Here is a 25,639-nt window from a genome sequence, read left to right on the forward strand (position 1 = left end):
AAATTGAGAGAGGAGAGGGAGATAAGGAGGGGGAGAGAGAGAGATCTGCAGACCTGCTTCACCACTTGTGAAGGGACCCCCCCGCCACCCTCCGCAAGTGCGGAGCTGGGAGCTGGAACCAGGATCCCAGGATCCCAGGCCATTGCACTTTGTCCTATGTGCGCATAACTCAGTGCGCTGCCACCCGGCCTCCCGTTTCCTGGATCTTTCTTTTTTCTAATATTTTTTAATTCTTTTTTAACTTTATTTATTTATTATTGGATAGACACAGAGAGAAATTGAGGAGAAAGGGAGATAGAGATGGAGAGAGACGGACAGACAGACGCCCGCAGCCCTGCTTCACCACGCGTGAAGCTTTCCCCCTGCAGGTGGGGACCAGGGGCTTGAACCCGGGTCCTTGTGCACTGTGGCGTGTGTGCGCTTAACCAGGTACCCCACCGCCTGGTCCTCCGTTTCCTGGATCTTAAATCTTCTGTGCAGGACACTGGAACTTCCAGCTGCCACTATCTCGCTGCCGGTGTGTGGAAGTGCAGTCAACAGCCTGCTAAGCAGTTACTCCAAAAATTCACTTTTCTGGATTCATGGTGCTGGCACCAAGCCCCAGCAATAACCCTGGAGGCAAATAATAATAATAATTCACCCTTATTTTTTTAATTATCTTTATTTATTTATTTGGATAGAGACAGCCAGAGATTGAGATAGAAATGGAGAGGGAGACAGAGAGACACCTGCAGCCCTGCTTCACCACTTGTGAAGCTTTCCCCCTGCAGGTGGGGGCCGGGAGCTTGAACCCAGGTCCTTGCGCACTGTAACATGGGCACTCAACCAGGTGCGCCACCACCTGGCCCCTCACCTTTCATTAGAAAAAAAAAAAAACCTAGCTTTATTCAGAAGCCAAGTGGTGCCGAGCGCGTGTTTGGTCTTCTGACGTGCAGACGATGTCCCTGTTGGCACATGTGTGGGTCCTTATCCCAGTCTGGGGTAGTTAGGCCTCCCGCCCTGAGCTGCGTCGGCCTTCCCAGAGCCTGCACTTTCAGGAGCCCCTGGACCATCCAGGGCTCCCCGGGGTCCTGGGAGCTCGGGTCCAGCCCCACCTGTCCTGTCTCTGTCCTCCATCCAGCCCTTCTGTCTCTGTCTCCGAAATGTCCAGGAAAGCGTCGGGTGATACACTGCAAAGGTAGGCGGCCCCGGGCCCCCTCTAGCTCTCTGGGGTGCTCAGGCCGGCCCAGAGCGGCTCCCTGAGGAGCACTGGGTGCAGACGATGGGTGCCGCCTCTCCCAGGAAGCTCGTGTTCCATCTCTGTGAGCCCCAAGAGAGCTACCGGTGGTCCCCGGGGCCCGCTGTTTGGCCCAGTCCCTGCCCGCTGCCGGCTGCCGGCTCCCCCCCCCACCCCCGAGCGTGGTGGCTGCATGCTGTCACCCCAGCCTGGACGGAGGTTGCCGATTCCCTCGCTACTGCGTGTGATTCTGGGCGCATAGTGTGGGGTGGCCATGGACCGGCAGCCCGGGAGGCCTCCAGCGTCCTGCAGAGCGGGCTGCCCGGGCACACGGACCTGCCTGGCATGTCCTCGAGCAGGTGGCACCTATATTGGGTGCCGGCAGCCAGGGTGGGCCGTGTGCAGCGCATCTCTGCCTGCATGGACCGCATCCCATGCGTCCTCTCTCACACAGAGAAGACACGGGGTCACTTTCCATGTGGCGTCTCTCGGTCCCCCCTCCTCTGTTTGCACGTCCAGGGTGCCCTCACGTCCAGGGTGGGCTCAGGTTCCGGTGGGATGCAGTTTGAAGGGAAGAGCTTGAGCGGCTGTGTGGGCGTGCCAGCGAGGAGACCCCACGCAGGGAGGTCATGTCAGGGAGGGCCGTTGGGTCCAGCAGGGGAGGGTGGACATCAGCGCAGGGTTCCGCATGGAGGTTCCGCATGTGTTTGTCAGCAGAAGGTCGGACGGGGAGCTGGTGGTGCTGCAGCTGGTAGAGTGCACACATTACTGTGTGCCAGGGCCCGGGGTCAAGTCCCTCTCCCGCCCCTTCCCGCCTGCGGAGGGGGAGGCTTCACGAGTGAAGGAGCAGTCCTGCGGGTGTCTCTCCTTCTGTCTCTGTCTCTTCCTCTTTCAAAAACGAAAATTAAAGAGAAGGCAGGATGTTCTGGGAAGTCGGAAAGGGGCTGGGGTGACGGGCTTCTCTGAGGGGACAGTCACCCTGCAGCTGGGGGTGGGGAGAGGGCAGAGCAAGGAGAGGCCGTCACCAAATGCCAAGGCTTGATGCGGACGATGGTGGCACCACAGCCCAGAAAGTCTCTCAGCATCAGCCAGGGTGAGGGTCCCGGAGCACAGAGAGGAGTCCAGCCCCAGGGACCCCAGGATGTACCAGGCGCCAGCAGGTCCCTGCAGAGCTAGGTGACACCACCCAGTTCCCTCTGCAGTGCGGCCAGCTGTACCCTTCCCTGGGCTTGGCGCCTCATTCCCCTCTCCTGCCACCCATACCCCCTGCCCTGAACCGGGCTTGGAGCTCAGCAGCACCCCAAGGAGAACATTCTCTGCCACAGAGACAGGCGGGTGAGGGCCCAGAGCAAGAGGGAGTGAGCATGGGAGCTGCTAACCTCTGCTTACCCCCTCATGGCTACTCACTTCCACACCGTCCTAACGGGGCGCCCCTGGAGGGCAACGGCTGGCCATGGAGCCGGGTGCAGGGCTGAGGTGCACAGGGCAGACGACTCTGGGTAGCTGCGCGTGGGGCCTTTAGGGATGAGGCCTGTGGAGCACCGTGTGTGAGGTGCTCCCAGCGGGGCTGTGAGGTTTTCCCAGCCTTCCATCACAAGCACTTTTCTGAGACCCCCCGGGACCAGTGTCCCTGGGCCGGTGACACTGTGACCCATCGGAGCAGTGAGACCAGAATTCACCAGGACCCCTTTTGATCTGAGAGCGCACTGCAGACGCCAGCCAGGGGGTTTCTGTTTCGTGGATTGATTTTGTCATGGCCGTCACTGGGGCTCAGTGCCTGCCACCCCCCTCCACCGCTCCCAGTGGCCACTTTTTTTCTTTTAGCTCCAGAGTAAAAGACAGAGGGATAGAAAGAGGCAGAGAGGGAGTCGGGCGGTAGCGCAGCGGGTTAAGTGCATGTAGTGCAAAGCCCAAGGACCTGCATTAGGATCCTGGTTCAAGCCCCCGGCTCCCCACCTGCAGGGGAGTCGCTTCACAGGCCGTGAAGCAGGTCTGCAGGTGTCTGTCTTTCTCTCCCCCTCTGTCTCCATATCTCTCCCCCTCCTCTCTCCATATCTCTCTGTCCTATCCAACAACGACATCAATAACAACAACAATAATAACTACAGCAGTAAAAAACAATAAATAAATATTTTTAAAAATCATCCAAAATTTTTTTTAAAAAAACCTTAAAAAGAGGCAGAGAGAGGGAGAGGAGAAAAGACACTACTCCAGTGCCTACAAAGCTTCTCCCTGAAGGCACTCTCACTCAGGCAGTTGTCTGAGGCTTACACCCAGGTCCTGGTGTCTAGTAAGATGTGGTCTCTACCAGTAAGCCATGTACCAGGTCCTTGATTGTTTCTGTTTAAAAGTCCAGGCAAGGGAGTCGGGCAGTAGCACAGCAGGCTAAGCGCACGTGGTGCGGAGCACAAGGACCGGCGTAAGGATCCCGGTTCGAGCCCCCGGCTCCCCAACTGCAGGGGAGTCACTTCACAGGCAGTGAAGCAGGTCTGCAGGTGTCTGTCTTTCTCTCCCCCTCTCTGTCTTCCCCTCCTCTCTCCATTTCTCTCTGTCCTATCCAACAACGACAACAACAATAATAACTACAACAATAAAACAACAAGGGCAACCAAAGGGAATAAATAATTAAATATTAAAAAAAAAAAAAAGTCCAGGCATAGGCTGGGAGACAGCATAGTGGTTCTGCAGAAAGACTTTCATGCCTGAGACACCAAAGGTCCCAGGTTCAATCCCTAGCACCACCATACACCAGAACTGAGCATGGCTCTGGTAAACAATTAGTTAAAAAAAAAAAAGAAAGAAAATTGTAGGCAGGGTCAACAAAATAGCTTCCTTGGATAGTGTGATGCTTTGCCATGTGTTTGGGCCTAGCCCTCAAGGCAATGAAGGAAACTTCAGTGCTAAGGTGTCTCTCTGTCTGCCTCTCTGCATTCTCTGTCACTAAAGGGGAAAAAAAAAAAGTCTAGGCATCGCTCCCTGGCCACTGCGTATGCCGCTGTTTACACCCTCCCCGTCATTTATCAGACGTCACAAGTGGCTTTACTGTAGAGCAGTTCTCAAAAGCTCTGTCTCCCCAGCTCTGTCCTTCTGCCTTTTGCTCCTGCTCCTGCTCCTGCTCAGAGCATCCTCAGTTCTGCACCCGCACCTACACCCGCACATCTGCCCACTGCGTGCCCTTTACCCGAAGGACTGGAGCAGCAGGCCCGTCTAACATGGCCAAGCCCTCCCCTAGCGTCTCACGGTGGCAACGCATGTGCAGGGGATCCCGAGCAGCATGTCAGAGGGGTCCTGGCGTCAGCGGTAGCTCGGGGGCTGCCGTTTCCCCACCAGGCTGGCAGAGGAACCTGGGTGCCACCATCTTCTGGGGGAGAGGGGAGCCGCCCGGGCCTGTGAGCTAGCCCCCCGATCTGGGGTCTTACCACTCCCATGTCCCGATTGCAGAGGAAGGTTATGTGAAGATGTTTCTCCGCGGGCGCCCGGTCACCATGTATATGCCCAGAGACCACGTGGACTCCTACAGCCTGGAGGCCAGAGCAGAACTACCGGCCAAGAGGCTCAAACTGGAGTGGGTGTATCCTTCGTCCTCACTTGGGGCTGTCCGGGCAGCCGTTGGCCCATGCTGTTGAGTTTGACTGGTGTTCAGTGCTGGGCCTGAAATTAAGCCGCTGAAAGAACTCCCCTAGATATAGTATGCAGCTTAGCCGTGTGTGTGAGAGACCCAGGTTCAAATCTGACCCTCTTCCTCAAAGAGATATTTACTGAGTCCTAGTTTGTTTATTTATTAACTTTTTTAAACTTTTTTTAAAACTTTGTTTATTTTCTCTTTTGTTGCCCTTTTTTTAAATTACCTTTTGAGGTCCTTGTTTTTACTGTTGTAGTTATTATTGTTGTCGTCACTGTTGGATAGGACAGAGAGAAATGGAGAGAGGAGGGGAGACAGAGAGGAGGAGAGAAAGACAGACACCTGCAGACCTGCTTCACCACCTGTGAAGTGACTCCCCTGCAGGTGAGGAGCCAGGGGCTCGAACTGGGGTCCTTACACCAGTCCTGGTGCTTCACCCCATGTGCGCTTAACCCACTGCACTACTGCCTGACTTCCTTTACTTTAAATTTTTATCATCTTTATTTGCTAGAGTCAGAAACTGAGAGAAGGGGGAGATAGGGAGAGAGAGAGAGACAAGATTATGAGATAACAGGGTAAAGTCCCACACTATACCAGTTCTGTGTAGTCCCTCCCACCTCCCAAAGATCACCACCAGAGTTCTCACAAGGCTGAAAAACTGTTTGCTTGGGGCCAGGCGGTGGCGCACCTAGTTAAGCACACACATTACAGTGCGCAAGGACCCAGGTACAAGCCCCTGGTCCCCACCTGCAGGTGGGAAGCTTTGGAGCAGGGCTGCAGGTGTCTCTCTGTCTCTTTCCCTCTCTGTCTTTGCCCTCCCCTCTCAATTTCTCTCTGTCTCTAATCAATAATAAATAAATAAAGGTTTCTGAGAGAGAGAGGAGAGAGGAGAGAGGTTGCAAGCAGGTTTGACCTTGACATCCCAAAGCTATGGGTACCGGGGCAGAGACTGCCGGAACAATCTGTACCTGCTGCCCACGGGGGAGACGGTGTACTTCATCGCCTCGGTGGTGGTCCTGTTCAACGTGGAGGAGCAGCTGCAGCGACACTACACGGGCCACAACGACGACGTCAAGTGGTGGGTCCTCGGGCCGCTCCTGGACCCCCGGGAGCCGGAACTGGCAGGAAGAGGTTGGGTCAGGGGGCAGCAACGGCAAAGGAAAAGGTCTGAGGAGATGAGGACCTTGTTGGGAGCTGTGTCTGCGGCCTGCATTGTTCTCACAGAGAACGCCATTCTCTCCTTCAGACGTGAGATCTTAGTCAGCATGCTCTCTACACCAGTGCTTCTTTTTTAAAAAATAATTTTTATTTATAAAAAGGAAACATTGACAAAACCATAGCATAAGGGGGATACAGCTTCGCACAAATCCCACCACCAGAACTCCGTATCCCATCCCCTCCCCTGATAGCTTTCCTATTCTTTATCCCTCTGGGAGTATGGACCCAGGGTCATTGTGGGATGCAGAAGGTGGAAGGTCTGGCTTCTGTCATTGCTTCCCTGCTGAACATGGGCGTTGACAGGTGGATCCATACTCCCAGCCTGTCTGTCTCTTTCCCTAGTGGGGAAGGGCTCTGGGGAAGCGGGGCTCCAGGACACATTGGTGGGGTTGTCTGTCCAGGGAAGTCTGGTCGGCATCATGGTAGCATCTGGAACCTGGTGGTTGACAAGAGAGTTAACATACAAAGCCAAACAAATTGTTGACCAGCCGGTGCTTCTTAATACAGCTGTGTTCATGGCTTCTAATTGGGTCTTTGATTTTGTCTTTTTTTTTTTTTTTTTTTTTTTGCCTCCAGGGTTATCGCTGGGGCTCGGTGCCTGCACTAGGAATCCGCTGCTCCTGGAGGCTATTTTTTTCCCTTTTGTTGCCCTTGTTGTTTTATTGTTGTAGTTATTATTGTAGTTAATGTTGTCTTTGTTGTTGGATAGGACAGAGAGAAATGGAGAGAGGAGAGGTAGACAGAGAGGGAGAGAGAAAGATAGACACCCGCAGACCTGCTTCACCACTTGTGAAGCGACCTCCCCTGCAAGTGGGGAGCTGGGGGCTCGAACCTGTATCCTTTCACCGGTCCTTGCGCTTTGCGCCATGTGCACTTAACCCACTGTGCTGCCGCCTGGCCCCTGATTTTTGTCTTTTTTTAAATCAAGATGTCTTATCTTGTGTTCATGGCTGGATCTGCTGTAATTAATTATATTTTAATTTTATTTTTATTTTGCCACTAGGGTTATTGCTGGGGCTCGGTACCTGCACTATAAATCCATTGCTCCTAGTGGCCATTTTTTTCCTCTTTTCTTTTTTCTTTTACTTTTTACTTGATAGGACAGAGAGAAATTGAAAGGGTCGGGAAAGATAAAGAGGCAGAGAGACACCCACAGACCTGCTTCACCGCTCGTAAAGTTTCCCCTGCAGGTGGGGGCCCGGGGCTTGAACCTGGGTCCTTGTGCATGGTAATTAATGAGTGTGTTACCGCCTGGCCCCAAATAATTTATTTTTGATTTGTTCATCAGTCATGGATAGCCTTTGAGGAGGGATTTCTTCGACCTTGGAAGAATGGGTGGGTAGATGGGTTTGCAGATTTCTGTTTATCCGAAATTCCTGGTTGATCATAAAAATTTTGCTAGAAAAAAAAAAAATTCTGTTAGGGAAAGAAAATGATGTTTTTGCTAGCTGTTAGGCTTCAGGCTGTGCCCTGAGGAAGCCTTCTCCAAGCCAAAGATGCTTTCTCCCTTGAGTCTGGAGACTCTCCGGACATCCAGGAGTTGCGTCATCAAGGGGCTCAGATATTTGTTCATGGGACGAGTCCAGCTCCCTTTTAAAGGGAAGCTGTTTCATGAACCCCCTTTTCTCCTCAGCCTGGCAGTTCACCCTGACAGGATCACCATAGCAACGGGACAAGTGGCGGGCACATCCAAGGATGGGAAAGTGAGTGTCCTGTCTCTCTCCTGGTTTGTAGCCAGCTGTGAACACAGCTGGAGACGTACCCATGCTGTAGAAGCCTCCTCAAGGTTCCAATTTTCCCTCTCACATTTTCACCTTAAAAAGTTCTGACCTGTGGGGGGACAGGTAACGGCACACTGGGTTAAGCGCACAGGACAAAGTGCAAAGACCCGCACAAGGACCCAAGTTCAAGCCCTGGTCCCCACCTGCAGGGGGGTCACTTCACAAGCAATGAAGCAGGTCTGCAGGTGTCTCTCTTTTCTCTCCCCCTCTCTGTCTCCCCTCCTCTCTCAGTTTCTCTCTGTCCTATTCAAAAAATAGGAAAAAAATGGCCACAAGAACAGTGGGTTCCAAGTGCCGCCACCGAACCCCTGCGATAACCCTGGAAGTGAAAAAAAAAAAGAAAAAAAGTTCTGGACTGGGGCTGGGCCATGGTGCCCAGGACCTGGGTTCAAGTCCCTGGTCTCCACCTGCAGGGAGGATTCTTCACAAGTGGTGAAGCAGTGCTGCAGGTGTCTCTCTTTCTCTCACCCTCTTGATCTCCCCTTCCCTATTGATTTCTCCCTGTTTCTATCCAGTAATAGATAAAACATCTCTTTTTATATTTATTTATTCCCTTTTGTTGCCCTTATTTTTTATTGTTGTGGTTATTATTGTTGTTGCTATTGATGACGTCGTTGTTGGATAGGACGGAGAGAAATGGTGAGAGGAGGGGAAGACAGAGAAGGGGAGAGAAAGACAGACACCTGCAGACCTTCTTCACCGCCTGTGAAGCGACTCCCCTGCAGGTGGGGATCCGGGGACTTGAACCGGGATCCTTGTGCCGGTCCTTGCGCTTTGAGCCATGTGCACTTAACCCGCTGTGCTACTGCCCAACTCCCAAAACATCTTTTTAATTTTTAAATTCTGGAACATATAGGCATGCAGGCTTACCACCAGGTCAACTGACCTCTCCAGCTTTCCCTGAGTTTAGGGTTCAGACCTTAAGTTGCCAGCAAGCCTGTCTTCCCCCTGAAGCCCTACCTTTCAAATTCTGGTCCAACAGGGGAAAGAGCAGTGTTTCTGCAAAGAGACTCACACTTGCATGCCTGAGGCTCTCAGGTCCCAGGTTCAACCCCCGGTACTACCCTAAGCCAGAGCTGAGCAGTGAGATGGGAAAAAATTTAATAATAATAATAATAATAATAATAATAATTCTGCTCAGTGTTACTGCAGTTGTGAAGAATTAGCTTCTCAAACTTAACACCTGGGGGACCCTTGACAAACCGACTGGGGAGCACGATGGTCTCCTACAGCACTTTCAGGCTTAACCACACCCCAGTGGCCACCAGAGGGCCTTGTGGCTTGGAGGGGGAGCCCAAGAAACCCTGTGGCTTTCTGCCAACAGCAACTGCCCCCCCACGTGCGCATCTGGGACTCAGTGACACTGAACACGCTGCACGTCATCGGGACTGGGTTCTTTGACCGTGCTGTCACCTGCATTGCTTTCTCTAAGTCTGTGAGTCCTTGCCGCCCCCACCCCCACCCCCGGGACATCGTGTGTCTAGCAGGGCCAGACCAGTCAGGGCAGACCAGGCCTGGGCGTCCATGCAAACTTGGGGCTGGAACCCCCTCCCAGCTGCCCCATTCAGGACACAAGGGGTCCCTAGGACCACCCCGTGCCACCAGGCTTGGTGACAAAGAGCCCTCAGGGATGGTGACTTTGTGGCCCTGGGGGCTGTCCTGCAGGCCTGGCCCTTACTTTTCACCTGCCCCCCTTGGACTGACCACAGGGACGGTGGACATAGCCGGACTTTAGTCTTCCAGGCCTTGCAGCAGGCCCAGGCCCATCTCTTCACCGGTGTCCTCAGCTGGTCAGAGCCACGTTCACAGGCAATGCTGCTGTCCTATCTCACCCCACCTCCCAGAGACCCCCAAGTACCCCCAATCTACCTTGGGAGCCCTGCCCAGTGAGCCAGGTTTCAGGGGCCCAGGTGAGGAACCGGGTCCCAGGTCCCCCTTTGCCCAGAGGCAGGTATCAGTGCAGTGGGGTCCGGTCTGACACGCAGCCTGCCTGACCGCCATGCTCGCCCATCTCTTCCAGAATGGAGGGGGCAGCCTGTGCTCCGTGGATGACTCCAATGACCACGTGCTGTCAGTGTGGGACTGGCAGAAGGAAGAGAGGCTGGCCGATGTCAAGGTCTGTCCCCCTCCCTCCCCGTGTGCGGCCCCTGCTTCCGGTTGGGGTCTCGGGTCCATGAGGAGGCCCCAGCTGCACCCAGGAAGCTCTCAAACACCGCTGCCCCCATTCGAGCCCCAGGACACAGCCCTCCATCCCACTGTCCACCTGTTCACTCCTTCCTTCATGCGTTCCTCAGACATGCGGTGCCCACTGTGTGTTAGCTACGTCCTGGGGACTCTGGAGGGTAGTCCAAGTGACACTCGCTCACTGCCCCATCAGGAGAGACGGGGTCACAAGCCTCCCTGGAGGCCTGGTCACCCTGGACAGTGCACCTGTGACTGTCCCTTAAGCTCCCAGCGTTTGGCCTTGATTAGAATAGTGACTGGGTCTCTCTTGGAGGGGCTAGCTACAGCCTTCTCATCCTGGCCTGCATTAACCCAAGATGGCCCTGCTCACCTGACTTCAGGGTCACCACCAGCTCACTGGCCTCCCCAGTGTCCCCCATGTTTGGGGTGCAGACCTTGACTGGCCAGCAGGTCTGTCTCCCACCACCTGCAGCCCTGCTCTCACAAAGTCTGGCCTGGTACTCAGTTCTCGCTGTACTGCTAGGCTGGGTGTGATTGTCATCCGGATAGAGCCTGGGGCTGGGTGGCAGTTCACTCGGAGGAGCACAGGCCTTAGCAAGTGCAAAACCCCAAGTTTAAGCCCTAAAGCCATATGGAAGCGCCACAGCAGCTGAAGAAGATCCATGCTCGGGGTGGGACTGTGCTAAGGTCTCTCTCTAGTTATGCCTTTTTTTTTTTTTTTTGGCTTCAGGGTTATCTCTGGGGCTCAGTGCCTACACTATGAACCCACTGCTCCTGGAGGCCTTTTTTTTTTTCATTTTTATTGGATAGGACAGAGAGAAATGGAGAAAGGAGGGGGAGACAGGGAGAGAGAAAGAGAGACACCTGCAGACCTGCTTCACCACTTGTGAAGCGACTGCCCTGCAGGTGGGGAGCCAGGGGCTCGAACCGGGGTCCTTGTGCTTTATACTGTGTGCACTTAACCTGGTGTGCCACTACCTAGCCCCCTAACTTATGAATTTTTTGAAGACTGGGAAATAAATGGGTCATCAGGCAGAAGGGCAGCCAGGGTCAGATCCACAGGGCCTGGGACTCAAGATATTGGAGTGAGGTGTAAAAACGCTCCCACTCCAGATGACCCACAGACTCGGTGTCAAGAAACAGAATGAGGAGAAACTCTCAGGGCCAACAGGTCAGCCAGAGTCATGCTGCACAGGTGGAGTGGTCTAAAATACAGATTCCAGGGGGTTGGGCGGTAGTGCAGCAGGTTAAGCTCACATGCCGCGAAGCGCAAAGGCTCAAGGGTCCTGGTTCGAGCCCCCGGCTCCACACCTGCAGGGGAGTCGCTTCACAGGCGGTGAAGCAGGTCTGCAGGTGTCTGTCTTTCTCTCCCCCTCTGTATTCCCCTCCTCTCTCCATTTCTCTCTATCCTGTCCAACAACAATGACATTAATAACAATAATAATAATGACAACAACGATAAAAATCAACGAGGGCAACAAAGGGGGGAAAAAATAGCCTCCAGGAGCAGTGGATTCATGGTGCAGGTACCGAGCCCCAGTGATAACCCTGAAGGCAAATTAATTAATTAATTAAAATAAAATACAGATTCCAGAATAAAGCCAGTCTGCAGGTAGGGCCAGGCCTGGCACCTGTGTCTGACAGACAGGCAGGGGAGCTGTGATGCTTAACCAGGGCTGGCAACCCAGGCAAGGTGCTGAGAGCAGGCTCTGCAGTCCCCAGTTGTGCCCGACATCAGCCCTGAGAACTCCTCAGTCTCCTCAGGACAAGGAAGAGGGGTGGCCGGTGCAGCACACAGGCCTGTGGATTCCATGGGAAGCACACAGGTGGCACGGTGTCCGGCCTGGAGGCTCAGCTGGCCTGCACCCGGCTCAGCTCATTCCCCTGAGAGCTGGAAGGCATATGACCTTGACTGTCCTGTTTCCTCAGTGTTCCAATGAGGCCGTGTTTGCAGCGGACTTCCACCCCACGGACACCAACATCATTGTCACCTGCGGGAAGTCACACCTGTACTTCTGGACGCTGGAGGGGAGTTGTCTGGTCAAGAAACAGGGCTTGTTCGAGGTGACATGGGGCCTGCCTCCCATTTTCTGTCTCTAGCCAGCTGTTGGGGTGCTCTGAGGCCCACTCTCACCCCGTGTTGATGCCAGCCATGGGACCGCATCTGGGGGTGGTGTCGTGACAGATTGTTCCTGGGGATCCCTGGCTGAGCTGGGGGAGCCAACAACAACAAGGAAGGAAGGAAGGGAGGGAGGAAGGAAGGAAGGAAAGAAGGAAAGAAGGGAGGAAGGAAGGTAGTGTTTTGATTCACTGTGTATCTCTCTCTGTCTACACTGTTCTGCAGAAGCAAGAAAAGCCAAAGTTTGTCCTCTGCGTGACTTTCTCTGAAAACGGCGACACCATCACTGGGGACTCGAGTGGCAACATCCTGGTGTGGGGCAAAGGTAGGCCTGTGACCTTGACACAGCCTTCAGGTGGGCTTCAAGCCCAGCCCCCTGCCGCGTTGCAGGGAGCCTCAGTGCTGTGGTGTTTCTCACTCTTTTCCTCTCTCTGCCCCTCTGTCTCTATCTAAATAAACAACTAAATAAATACATTGGACAGTCATCATCCAGCAGCTAGGGAAATGGCTCGACCAGTCGAGACAGGACCTGCACCCCACATGGGGTAGAGGGGTTGCTGTGACTTCTCTTTCTGTCTTTGTCGCTTGAGTCTCTCTCCTAAATAATAAAGTAAATCTTGGGACTGGGCAGTGGCACACCTGGTTGAATTCACATGTTACAGTGCACAAGGACTCAGGTTCAAGCCCCCAGTCCCCACCTCCAGAAGGGAAAGCTTCACGAGCCGTGAAGCAGGTCTGCAGGTGTCTCTCTCTCTCTCTCTGTCTCTCTCCCTTTCTATCTTCCCTTTTCCTCTCGATTTCTCACTGTCTCTACCCAAATAAAAAAAATAAAACTAAAGTCAATCTTAAAAGAAAAAGGCATGAGAGGGGCCAGGTGGTGGTGCACCTGTTTCGTTGCACACATTACAGAGCACAAGGACCCAGGTTCAAGCCCCCGGCCCCCACCTGTAGGGGGAAAGTTTCACAAGTGGTGAACAGAGCTGCAAGTGTCTCTCTGACTCCCTCCCCTCTGGGTCTCCCCCTCCCGTCTCTATTTCTCTCTGTCTCTATCCAATAAGTAAATAAATGAATGATTTCTTTAAAGGGGGGGAGAGAAGTCCAAACAGAAGCCCAGTGGCATTGGCAGAGGTGAGCCACCAGCCATCTCCTAAGGCCGCTGTTCTGCCGTGACCAGGTACAAACCGGATAAGCCATGCTGTGCAGGGGGCGCACGAGGGCGGCATCTTTGCACTTTGTATGCTGAGGGACGGGACACTGGTGTCCGGAGGGGGGAAGGACCGGAAGCTCATCTCCTGGAATGGAAACTACCAGAAGCTTCACAAGACCGAGGTGAGACGGTAGGAATGAGGCCGGCCCCAGCTTGAGCCCAAGGTCACGCAGGGCTCCAGCTGCCGCCTTGAGGGTCTGGCTGCTTCTCCGGTTTTGAAAGTTGCTCTTTATGTCAGGCTGTGTGACCCGTGAACAGAGTCATGATGGAGGCAGAGGTGGGGCGGGCCTGCAGGTGTCTCGCTCTCTCTCTTTCTCTCCCTCCCCTCTCAATTTCTCTCCATCTGTCTCTAACCAAGAAGTAAATAATTAAATATTTTTTAAATATTGATTTATTCCTTTTTTCTGCCCCTGTTGTTTTATTGTTGTAATTATTATTGTTGCTGATGATGTCATAGTTGTTGGATAGGACAGAGAAAGGGAAGACATAGAGAGGGGGAGAGAAAGACAGACACCTGCAGACCTGCTTCACTGCCTGTGAAGCGACTCCCCTGCAGGTGGGGAGCCAAGGGCTCGAACCGGGATCCTTACGACACCGGTCCTTGCGCTTCATGCCACGTGTGCTTAACCTGCTGCACTACCGCCCGACTCCTTAATTAAATATTTTTTAAAAGGAAGAAATATTTGGAATTCAGTAGTAAGGCTTGGGGTTTTGACAACACACACACACACACACACACACACACACACACACACACGTGTGCGCGCGGCCTGGTTTGGGGCCTTTCTCTGTCCCCATCAGTGTGTGAGAAATAGGAATTAAATTGGAATGAGTGGCCTCAGGCTTTAACAGCCCCGTCCAACCTTGTCTTCTGGCAGATTCCAGAACAGTTTGGTCCCATACGGACAGTGGCCGAGGGGAAAGGTGACATAATCCTGATAGGGACAACTAGGAACTTCGTCCTCCAGGGGACTCTATCGGGGGACTTTGCCCCCATTACCCAGGTATGTACCAGTTCGGCCGTCCCCCAACCCCCACCGCACTCCCCAAACACTCCTGTCGTGTCAGAAGAAAGCAAAACACTGCAAGCGGTGTATTACTCACATGTCACACGACCTCGGCTTAGGCCTCTGGCTTCCATCTGGATCCGACACATCCTGGACGTCACGTTCATCTTCTCCGGCCTGTGGGGCGACTCCGAACTTCCCTCCTTTTCTCCTGTGCTGCAGGGTCACACCGACGAGCTGTGGGGCCTGGCCGTCCACGCCTCGAGACCTCAGTTCCTGACCTGTGGGCACGACAGGCATGCCACCCTGTGGGATGCCGCGGGCCACAGACCCATCTGGGACAGGGTCATAGAGGTAGGCCCGGCCTTCCGCTGCATTCTGCTCACCCAGAGCGTGTCCGTTTCTGGGGGGCCGTGAAGTGAGGTGGTCCCAGAGAACGCAGCACTGACTAGATTCACCCCCGGCTCCTCCCGTGCATCCCTAAGGCCCCCCGGAATTTCCCAGCAGCCTCTGAGCCGGTTGCTTCCAGGGTTATCGCTGGGGCTCGGTGCCTGCGCCACGAACCCACTGCTCCTGGAGGTTTTACTTTTTCTCTTCTCTCCATTGTTGCCCTTGTTGTTTAACATTGTTGTGTTTATTATTTTTGTTGTTGTTATTGATGTCCTTGTTGCTGGATAGGACAGAGCAAAATGGAGAGAGGAGGGGAAGACATAGGGGGAGAGAAAGACAGACGCCTGCAGACCCGCTTCACCGCCTGTGAAGCGACTCCCCTGCAGGTGGGGAGCCGGGGGCTCGAACCCGGATCCTACCCACCGGTCCTTGCGCTACCGCCCAGCCCCCCACTGAGTAGCTTCTCACAAAGCTGCCTTCTGCTCAGGCACCTTCTGAGCGAGAATGTGTGTGCTGTCCGCACCCTGTGTGCTGGGCTCCTCCCTGGGGTTGGCGCTTGATGGCAAGGCCCAGGCTTTAGTTTGTATGTATTTGTTTATTGTAATTGTGTTTATTTATCTGATCCAGACAGAGAGAAATTGAGAGGGGAGAAGGGGATAGAGAAGAAGAGAGACAGAGAGACACCTGCAGCCCTGCCTCACCGATCTCCATGCAGGTGGGGACGGGGGACTAGAACCTTTGCACTCAGCCAGGTGCGCCGCCACCACCCAGCTTCCACTGTGGCTTTTGTGTAAATCTGATTATTTATTCATAGCTACTTAGTTATCACTGGGCCTCAGTGCCTGCGGTGTTGGTTTTTACTTTGTCTCTGATAGCAGGTAAAAGCCAGAGAGAGGGGGACAGCTGCTGCTCATAAAGTTAACCAGTCCCTCCCACCCACACACAGGTGGGAACCTGGGGCTTGAACCCGGGTCCTTGCACATGGCCACATGTCTGCTCTTCCCTGTGAGTGAGCAGCCAGCCTGATCTCACTCTCTCGGGCAGCACCAGGGCTGCATCCGGGGCCTCAGACGGCTTGATGTCACTGATTGATTTCCTAGCCAGTTTTGTTGCTGTTGTCACATATAAATTCTCAGGGGGCCGGCGGTGGCGCAGCGGGTTAAGCGCACATGGCGCGAAGCACAAGGACCGGCAGAAGGATCCCGGTTCAAGCCCCCGGCTCCCCACCTGCAGGGGGGTCGCTTCACAGAGAGTGAAGCAGGTCTGCAGGTGTCTGTCTTTCTCTCCCCCCTCTGTCTTCCCCTCCTCTCTCCATTTCTCAACAATAACAAAAATGATAATAACAACAATGATAACAAGGGCAACAAAAAAGGAAAAAAAACAAAATAGCCTCCAGGAGCAGTGGATTCATAGTGCAGGCGCTGAGCCCCAGTGATAACCCCGGAAGCAAAAAAAAAGAAAGAAAGAGAATTTTTTTATAAAATATTTATTTATTTATTCCCTTTTGTTGCCCTTGTTGTTTTATTGTTGTAGCTGTTATTGATGTTGTTGTTGTTGGATAGGAGAGAGAGAAATGGAGAGAGGAGGGGAAGACAGAGAGGGGGAGAGAAAGACAGACACCTTCAGACCTGCTTTACCGCCTGTGAAGCGACTCCCCTGCAGGTGGGGAGCTGGGGGCTGGAACCGGGATCCTTACACCAGTCCTTGTGCCTTGCACCATGTGCGCTTAACCTGCTGCGTTATTGCCCGACTCACAGAAAGAGAAATTTTTAAATCAAAAGAAAGATTAGAAGAGAAAGGGTGAAATAGACACAGAGAGAAAGAGACTCCACAGCCCTGCTTCACCCTCCATGGGGCTCCCTGGGTGCTGTGCCTGGTGCTGAGAGAAGAGAGACCCCACAGCCCTGCCCACCCTCCATGGGGCTCCCTGGGTGCTGTGCCTGGTGCTGAGAGAAGAGAGACCCCACAGCCCTGCCCACCCTCCATGGGCTCCCTGGGTGCTGTGCCTGGTGCTGAGAGAGGAGACACCCCACAGCCCTGCCCACCCTCCATGGGCTCCCTGGGTGCTGTGCATGGTGCTGAGAGAGGAGAGACCCCACAGCCCTGCCCACCCTCCATGGGCTCCCTGGGTGCTGTGCCTGGTGCTGAGAGAGGAGACACCCCACAGCCCTGCCCACCCTCCATGGGCTCCCTGGGTGCTGTGCCTGGTGCTGAGGAGACACCCCACAGCCCTGCTTCACCCTCCATGGGGCTCCCTGGGTGCTGTGCCTGGTGCTGAGGAGACACCCCACAGCCCTGCTTCACCCTCCATGGGGCTCCCTGGGTGCTGTGCCTGGTGCTGAGAGAGGAGACACCCCACAGCCCTGCCCACCCTCCATGGGGCTCCCTGGGTGCTGTGCAGGGTGCTGAGAGAGGAGAGACCCCACAGCCCTGCCCACTGTCCGTGGGGCTTCTTGGTGTTGTGCAGGGTGCTGAGAAGAGAGGCTCCACAGCCTGCCCCCATCCACGGAGCCTGCCCCCTCCCCAGGTACTGTCCTTGGTGCTCTGCTGTAAAGCAGTGGCTTTGCCCCAGGGCCTCACGTGCCATAAGGCTTGTGCCCTACTCAGAGGGCTTCCTGGTACAAGCATCTGTGTACACAATGAGCATGTACCCTGCCTCCCTCTGATCACCATTCCTGGCTCATGCCCGTCAGCAGCCCCTGCCCCAGAAGCCTGCCCCCAGCTCCCCTGCACCTCTGACCCAGGACCCCAGAGCAGACCCCAGTGTCTCAGCGTTAGTGCCGTGTGCACAGTTCGCACACGGGTTCCACCAGACAGAAGCCTGGAGCGTGCTTTTCTCCAGGACCCTCGTAAGGCCCTGCCTTCCACCCCGGCCTTGGCGTTGGGTGGCATAATGCCCCAGTGAGCACCCCTGCACACATCCCCCTCCAGTGACCGAGGCCCGAGCAGGAGGCCTTGCTTATGAAAGGAGATCAAACAGAAAGAGACAACATTCTAGAAGGGTACCTACCAACTGAACAGCCTTCGTCCAACTGGGAAACCGCTTCCCCTCTGGAGAGAAAAGAGGTTTTGTTTTTGTTTTTGCAGTGCTGGGTCCAGGCGTCTCTTCTCCCAGGCTGTTTCTGCTTGTTTGTTTTGTTTTGTTTTGTTTTGTTTTGTTTTGTTTTTGAGAGAGAGAAGAGAGAGAGAGAGAGAGAGAGAGAGAGAGAGAGAGAAAGGAAATAGCAGAACACCACTCCTTCTGTGGAGCTTCCCCTAGTGCTCTGGTGATCCCATGTGGTGCTGGGCAGAACCAGCACACTCCCTCCCAGGTAAGCTACTATCCACAGACTCTCAACCGCAACAGAGATTTTTCTAAATGGAGCCTAAGGGTGTAGTGCTGTGTCTGTCAGTGTTTTGTGTCATCTCGTCTCTGGCCGTCAATTTACTCTTCCTTTGCAATGTTTTAGGACCCAGCTCAGTCTTCTGGTTTTCACCCTTCAGGGTCTGTGGTCGCAGTTGGAACACTGACTGGGAGGTGAGTCCCCAGGAGCATGGGGTGTGCGTTCCTGGCTCTGGGGAATGAGTACGTGTGCGTGTGCGTGTGCATGTGCATGCGTCTGTCTGTCACGCTCTGGGAAGGCCCGAGCGTAACTCTTGGTAGCATCTTCTCAAGACCTCAGTCAGAGCTCGGCAGTCAAGCAGGTGGCATAGCTGGTGGTATAGCTGCACCCGCCAGGGGCACCTCCCCCTGCCCCCGGGGTGTCCCTGCCTCAGCCTTCTGGCCCCAGCCCACAGCCTTAGGCTCAGCCCTGGGCTGGTGGCCCTTACCCGCCCTGGCTTCCTGCATGACACAGCAGCTCGGCCCCAGACCGCAGTGGGTGGTTGGCATCTGTCTGGGACGAGCCCGGGTGTGGGGCGCCATCTCGCCAAGCAGACCGTGGTGTGACTGCTCTGCTGGCGGGCAGCCCCAGCCGCCTGTGGGACTGGTCTGGGTTCGCGCCTTCGCAAGCCACCTCCCCACCCGCCTCCCGTCTCCCCTGCATGTGCATGACAGGTGGTTCGTGTTTGACACGGAAACCAAGGACTTGGTGACAGTACACACGGACGGGAATGAGCAGCTGTCGGTGATACGCTACTCGCCAGGTGAGGGGCGGGCGGGCCGTGGGTCTCCCCAGAAAGCACCCGGGTGCCCCCACCCCCACCCCCCAGAGTGAGGGCAAGCTCCCCATGCTGGTCCTAAGGGCCTCGTCCGCACCCTCCTCCTGGCGTCTCTGTGCTCCTGCCTCTTGGAGCTTTTTTTTTTTTTCCCTCCAGGGTTATTGCTGGGCTCGGTGCCTGCACCATGAATCCACCGCTCCTGGAGGCCATTTTTCCCCCTTTTGTTGCCCTTGTTGTTGTAGCCTCATTGTGGTTATTATTGCCATCGTTGACATTGTTCATTGTTGGATAGGACAGAGAGAAATGGAGAGAGGAGGGGAAGACAGAGAGGGGGAGAGAAAGACAGACACCTGCAGACCTGCTTCACCGCCTGTGAAGCGACTCCCCTGCAGGTGGGACCGGGATGTTACTCCGGTCCTTGCGCTTTGCGCCACGTGCGCTTAACCCGCTGAGCCACCGCCCAACCCCCTTCTTGGAGCTTTTTACGAGAGGAAACGTCAAGTGCGGAATCAGACAGAGCGGCAGGAGGAAGCCCCTGGCCCCCGCTTGCTTTGGCAACCGTCAGCTCTGAGCTGGCCCTGACCCCACTCACTGGCCCCTTCCCGATTTGGGGGGTTTTGTGGGTCACCAGGAAATTAACCCAGGGCCTTGCAGATGGAAGGAAAAAAAGCAAAAAAAAATGCTGAGTGGCCTTCCTCTTGCCAACTTTTAACCTGCTTTTTTAAAGAGAGAGAGTAGGAGGAAGGGGATAAGGAAAGACGCCACGACGCTGCTCCAACATCCATGGAGCTGCCCCTGTTGCTGTCCGTGGTGCTCACATGTGGTGCTGGGGCTCCAACCCAGGGCCTCCCACTCAATGGACTGACTGAGCCCACTCCCAGCCCTCTTCCATGTTATTTTGAAGCAGTTCCCAGGCCCTGGTCCTCTCATTTGGTAATATTGCTGTACTGTCTCTAAAACAAAAAAAAAAAAAAAAAAAGGCGGGGAGGGGGAGTCAGGCAATAGTTAAGCGCAGGTGGCACAAAGCACAAGGACCAGTGGAAGGATCCCGGTTCCAGCCCCCGGCTCCCCACCTGCAGGGGGGTCGCTTCACAGGCGGTGAAGCAGGTCTGCAGGTGTCTGTCTTTCTCTCCCCCCTCTCTGTCTTCCCCTCCTCTCTCCATTTCTCTCTCTCCTATCCAAGAACGACAACAAAAAAAATAAATAAGGGCAACAAAAGGGAATGAATAACTATTAAAAAAGGAGGGGAACTTTTTTATAAGAGCTTTAGGAAGCTCATTCACACATAAGGATTTGCCAGTCATATGTGTCCCTTTCAGTGATTCTGAGTCGTCTCCTGAGCTCAGGCCACACTCACTGCAGCCTCTCCTCAAAGTGAGATCGGCCAGACGAGTTTGCAAGACGCCAGGCTTTTCCAGCAATAAGCTACACGTAGCGCTTCGGACTACTGGGCACTTTGGATTCCGTGTTTTGCAGATTTTTTTTTTCTTTTTGTCACTGCTCAGAAATGGCTATTTTTTTTTTAAAAAAAAATTATCAGTGATTTAATATTGATTTACTAAAATAGGAGATAACAGGTGTAATTCCACACAGTCCCCACCACCAGAGCTCTGTGTCCCCATCCCCTCCATTGGAAACTGCAGTGGCTCTCCCAAGGTCCCAGAGATGGGTTGGCTATTATTTCTCTAACCATCTTTATTTATTTATATACATTTGCCCACTTTCTCTCTGGCCTGTGGTCCTGCCTTCTCTTGCTTTCCAAGTCACACCGACAGTTGTCACTACTTCTGAGTGCTCTTCCTTTTTTTTCTCTTCTTCTCTCATTTGGTAATATTGCTGTACTGTCTCTAAAAAAAAAAAAAAAGGCGGCGGGGAGTCAGGCAATAGTTAAGCGCAGGTGGCGCAAAGCACGAGGACCGGCGGAAGGATCCCGGTTCGAGCCCCCGGCTCCCCTGCTGCAGGGGAGTCGCTTCCCAGGCGTCACGGTGAAGCAGGTCTGTAGCAGGACTTAGATGGAATTAGAGTTCCGAGCCCTCTGGTCGTCTTCCCCTAGGTTTCTTCAGAGAGAAGAAAACAGAAACAGAGATACAGAGGGGCCAGGCAGTGGCGCACCTGGTTGAGCGCACACACTGCAGTGCAAGGACCTGGGTTCAAGCCCCTGGTCCCCACCTACAGGGGGAAAGCTTCACGAGTGGTGAAATAAGGGCTGCAGGTGTCTCTGTGTCTCTCTGTCTCTATCTCCCTCTCTCAATTTCTCTCTGTCTCTATCCAAGAATATATATATATATAAAATTAAAAATACCATTTAAAAAGATAGAGATACAGAGAGAGGGAGAGATACCACAACACGGACGTCCACCCCACCCCGAGTGTGCCGGGAGCTAGGCTTGACCTTGGGTCTCAGAAATGCCCACATTGGCTCTCGCCTCCCCTGGTCAACACGTCCTCTCGGCAGATGGAAGCTTCCTGGCCATCGGTTCCCATGACAACTGCATCTACATCTATGCGGTCAGTGAGGAAGGCAGGAAGTACTCTCGGGTCGGCAAGTGCTCGGTAGGTGGAGGCCCAGGAGCCGGGGCTTCGGGCTGGTGGTGCCAGGGGCCCCGTGAGCCCAGCGGAGCTGGCGGCCTCGTCCCCCACAGGGTCATTCCAGCTTCATCTCCCACCTGGACTGGTCGGCGAACTCGCAGTTCCTCATGTCCAACTCTGGAGACTACGAGATCCTGTACTGTAAGTGGAGACCCTGGGGGAGACCCCGGGGTGTGCACCCCAAGGGCAGAGGAAGGGCCCAGCAGGACCAGGGCTCGGGCCTCCTTATGCGGCGCTCGAGAACTCCCAGCCTTCTGTTTGCCCACCGCGGAGCAGGCAGGAGCCCTAGCAGACGGGGGGAGGGGAAGAAGAGTTGACCGACACCCTGGGTGTCCTCTCCCAGCCTCTCGGCTTTGGCTTGGAGGTCACCTGGGCTGTGTCACTCCTCTTAGGGGTCCCCTCTGCTTGTAAGCAAGTGGTGAGTGTGGAGACCACGAGAGACATTGAATGGGCCACGTACACCTGTACTCTGGGATTCCAAGTGTTTGGTGAGTCTTCTGCGGGTCCCATTTGCTTCAAACGAGACGCGTTCACTGTTCCCTAACAGCCGTGAGAGCTCTTAGTCACCACCTTGGTCAGACTGGTCTGTGGCTGCTGCCGGTGGTGCTGCTGTGAGGGCTGAGCACAACAGCCCTTTGGAGAGCCTCTCATATGTAAAGAGTTGCTAGGAATAAAGAACAGGAAGTATAGACATGAAACGAGTCAGCTCCCCCAACAGTTGTTTTGCCTTTAAAGGAAGGGCACTGTGTCCCAGGCCGAGGGTTGCCAGCATTCTCTGTGTGGCAGCATGGAGCCACCGTCCCCTGGTACAGGGGAGTGGGCCAGGCCGAGAGGGTTTCCCACAAGTGACCATGAAGGCCTGACCCCAGTGGCACCTTCTCTCGACCCGGGCTCTGCAGCCTAGACCACGCAGCCTGGTGCCTTTCGGGAGAGCACCTCGGTCCAGCCCCGTGTGACCCAAACCCCCCACCCCACCCCCATCTCTGGTCTCTGTCAGGAGTGTGGTCAGAAGGCTCAGATGGGACCGACATCAACGCCGTCTGCCGGGCCCATGAGAAGAAACTGCTCTCCACCGGCGACGACTTTGGCAAAGTGCACCTCTTCTCCTACCCCTGTTCCCACTTCCGGGTGAGGGTCCAACTCCACCAGCCCCACACCCCCAGAGCTAGCTCACCTCACTGGGTGAGGTGCACATGACTTGCCATGCGCGGCTCAAATCGAGCCCTGGTACCATATGGGAGAGGCCGTGGCACTGGGGGAAGCTCCTGTGCTGTGGTGTCTTTCTGTCTGTCTGTATCTGCATGAAAGTCAGCCCAGGAGCAGTGAAATTGTACATGCTTGAAGCATCTACTCTGAAAAAAATAATAAAAATGCAGCTGGGACCCTATTGTCCGGGGTCTCCCCACAGTTTCCAGGGGAAACCCTGGCCTGAGGCCCTGGGGACCTGACTTGCCAGTCTCCGTAGCTTTGGGGGCTCCCTCCTGCCCCCATCTTCTGTTTCCTTCTGCTCCTCAGAGGCCCCTCTGTCGGGGTCCTGAGGAGGACCCTGCTTCTCAGTCCAACTGAGTCAGCCGACCCACTCTGTTCTGCACCAGAGGAGGGGTCTGAAAGGGTCAAATCAAGGACAGCAGGGGCGAGCACGAGCTGGGGGTCTTCCCCTGCGGATCTCGGCAAGAGACGAAACCAAAGATCACCCCAGGACGCTATTGGCCTATGAGTAGCACATTTATTGCATGGCAAGCAAGAGTTTTTATTTTTATTTTATTTATTTATCTTCCCTTTTGTTGCCCTTATTGTCTTTTTTTTTTTATTTCTTTATTGGGCCTTGTTATCTTTTTACTGTTGCTGTAGTTGTTGTAGTTATTGATGTCGTTGTTGTTGGATAGGACAGAGAGAAGTGGAGAGAAGAAGGGAAGACAGAGAGGGGGAGAGAAAGACAGACACCTGCAGACCTGCTTCACCGCCTGTGAAGCGACTCCCCTGCAGGCGGGGCTCCAACCGGGATCCTGACGCTGGTCCATATGCGTTGTGCCATGTGCGCTTAACCCGCTGCACTACCGCCCGATCCCAAGCAAGAGGTTTTATAGGTTGGGGTAGGGGGAGATCAGGGTGACTATGGCCTAGCCTTATAGGGTCAGGAATGTTAAGGGACAGCAGGGGATAGAGAGATGATGAGGGTCTCCCCTGTAACCGTTGGGTAAGTGGTCAAGCTAGTTTGGAGAATGAGGAAGAGAAAACCGCCAGCTAGTACAGTGGGCCCTTGCATGAAGGAGACTCATAGGGGAGCTGGGACCCATTTGGCAGATTCCCTCTTGCTCAACCCATAGAGGCGAAAAGCCCCTAGGGAGACTGACAGAAGGCCTTTACCTCCCAGGCATCCAGGGGTCCCACCAGGATGGCCCGCGCCACGCTGGACCTCGGCTTATGCAAGACCCCACACCCTTCTAGGACAGGACCCTTCTAGGCTCCCCAGGGAGCAGGGAGGGTGCGGTCTCTTCCCTTCCTGCATGGCCCTGGCAGAAACGGAAGGAAGCCAGGCCTCACACCCCACCCTTGTTCCCCAGGCCCCCAGCCACGTGTATAGCGGGCACAGCAGCCATGTCACCAACGTGGACTTCCTCTGTGACGACAGCCACCTCATCTCCACGGGCGGCAAGGACGCCAGCATCATGCAGTGGCGAGTCATCTAGCAGGGGCTGGAGCCGGGAGCAGGCCCTCACCCCATGGGGACCTCCACCTTGCCGCGAAGCTCAAACCTCAGGAAAAGTGCCCGCCAGCCCCCTGCTGCCCGGGGATAGCGGGCAGGTCACGCCCGAGGGGAGACCACGCCGAGGCTGGCACGAGCGTGGCGTCGGCAGAAGTGACAGCTGTGTCCCGGCAGCCTGTCCGTGGACTTACCTGTGAACTCTGCAAACTGGCCACTGATGCCTTTACCACCCTGTACATACGCTCCCTGTTGCCTGTTCCCCATCCCTGCTGAGTCCGGGGTCCCGTGGGGGTCCCCGCAGTAGAGGGCTTGCCCGAAATGGGTCAGTGCGAGGATGGGTTGAGGGGAGAGTGATTATCCGGCTCACACAGCCCAGGGGCTGCTGATGAGGGGGTCCCATTCGCCCTGTACTCCAAACTCACTTCAGCACCTCCGCAGTGTAGATGGGCTCTGTGGAGTCTTGACAGGCTGTCTGGCCCCTGGACCCCATCACACATCCAAGTGTCCCCCCCCGCCCCCCCGTATATGAATTGTCATAACAGGCATGGACCCCTCTGAGGGTGTTGGAGCCACTCAAACACTGTACCTTTTTATGCCGGTGACCTTGTACATGTATTTGAAGACCAAGTCTGAAAGGTCTCCCTGAAGTGTTTGTACCAAGGACCTGCGGCAGGGAGAGATCTGGAAGGTTCCAACGGGTCTCCAGGGAACTTGTCTTTTCTACCTGGATAGCTCCGGTGCTCTGAGGTAATGATTATGTTCTTAGGAGCGTGCACAGAGGTGACATTTATTGAGAAAGTCTTACCCATTTCGATTATGTGACAGGTTACAACTGATTGTTTACATTGGGGAATGTATCTCAGATTTTAAAAATAAAGAGTCCAGGAGAGACTTTAAAAATTAATGAAGAGGGAGTCGGTTAAGCGCAGGTGGCGCAAAGCGCAAGGACCGGCGTAAGGATCCCGGTTCAAGCCCCCGGCTCCCCACCTGCAGGGGAGTCGCTTCACAGGCGGTGAAGCAGGTCTGCAGGTGTCTGTCTTTCTCTCCCCCTCTCTGTCTTCCCCTCCTCTCTCCATTTCTCTCTGTCCTATCCAACAACTATGACATCAATAACAATAATAACTACAACAAAAAAACAACAAGGGCAACAAAAGGGAATGAATGAATAAATAAATACATAAATATTTTTTAAAATACTCTCACTTAAAAAATTAATGAAGGAGGAGGCTGCAGCAGCGGCTTCTACTTGCTTCAGGCAAGTCTGTGGATGATGTGAACGCTACAGCCCTGGCTGTCCAGTGTGGAAGCTTTTTTTTTTTTTTAACCATTACATCTCTAGCCTGCCCTGCAAGGGCAGTGCCCCAGCAAGCAACATGTATCAAAGATGAATCTGTTTGTATATATCCTTCTCAAATATATTCTATAATGAAATGAACGTGGGCGAAGTGGCTTTCTTACT

The 25,639-nt window shown here is 54.3% G+C and overlaps 1 protein-coding gene across 2 annotated transcripts in view; it reads left to right on the forward strand.

The window, feature by feature from the left end:
* EML1 (EMAP like 1) overlaps positions 1-25,615 on the forward strand; it is a 72,745-nt gene extending 47,130 nt beyond the window's left edge. The window contains exons 6-23 of one of the 2 annotated variants that reach the window (XM_060181035.1): positions 1,121-1,177; positions 4,658-4,787; positions 5,767-5,916; positions 7,690-7,759; positions 9,162-9,272; positions 9,858-9,953; positions 11,951-12,085; positions 12,366-12,465; positions 13,315-13,469; positions 14,226-14,351; positions 14,577-14,708; positions 18,194-18,261; positions 18,781-18,869; positions 21,340-21,437; positions 21,527-21,614; positions 21,866-21,961; positions 22,471-22,601; positions 24,038-25,615. In XM_060181035.1, the coding sequence (XP_060037018.1) occupies positions 1,121-1,177; positions 4,658-4,787; positions 5,767-5,916; positions 7,690-7,759; positions 9,162-9,272; positions 9,858-9,953; positions 11,951-12,085; positions 12,366-12,465; positions 13,315-13,469; positions 14,226-14,351; positions 14,577-14,708; positions 18,194-18,261; positions 18,781-18,869; positions 21,340-21,437; positions 21,527-21,614; positions 21,866-21,961; positions 22,471-22,601; positions 24,038-24,163 (1,958 nt within the window). In that variant the 3' untranslated portion in view covers positions 24,164-25,615. The remainder of the gene's footprint in view (positions 1-1,120; positions 1,178-4,657; positions 4,788-5,766; positions 5,917-7,689; positions 7,760-9,161; positions 9,273-9,857; positions 9,954-11,950; positions 12,086-12,365; positions 12,466-13,314; positions 13,470-14,225; positions 14,352-14,576; positions 14,709-18,193; positions 18,262-18,780; positions 18,870-21,339; positions 21,438-21,526; positions 21,615-21,865; positions 21,962-22,470; positions 22,602-24,037) is intronic. The other variant, XM_060181036.1, reaches the window with a different exon arrangement.
* The last annotated feature ends 24 nt before the right edge of the window (positions 25,616-25,639 follow it).

The sequence above is a fragment of the Erinaceus europaeus genome, chromosome 22, assembly GCF_950295315.1.
Source record: "Erinaceus europaeus chromosome 22, mEriEur2.1, whole genome shotgun sequence".
Lineage (NCBI taxonomy): Eukaryota > Metazoa > Chordata > Mammalia > Eulipotyphla > Erinaceidae > Erinaceus > Erinaceus europaeus.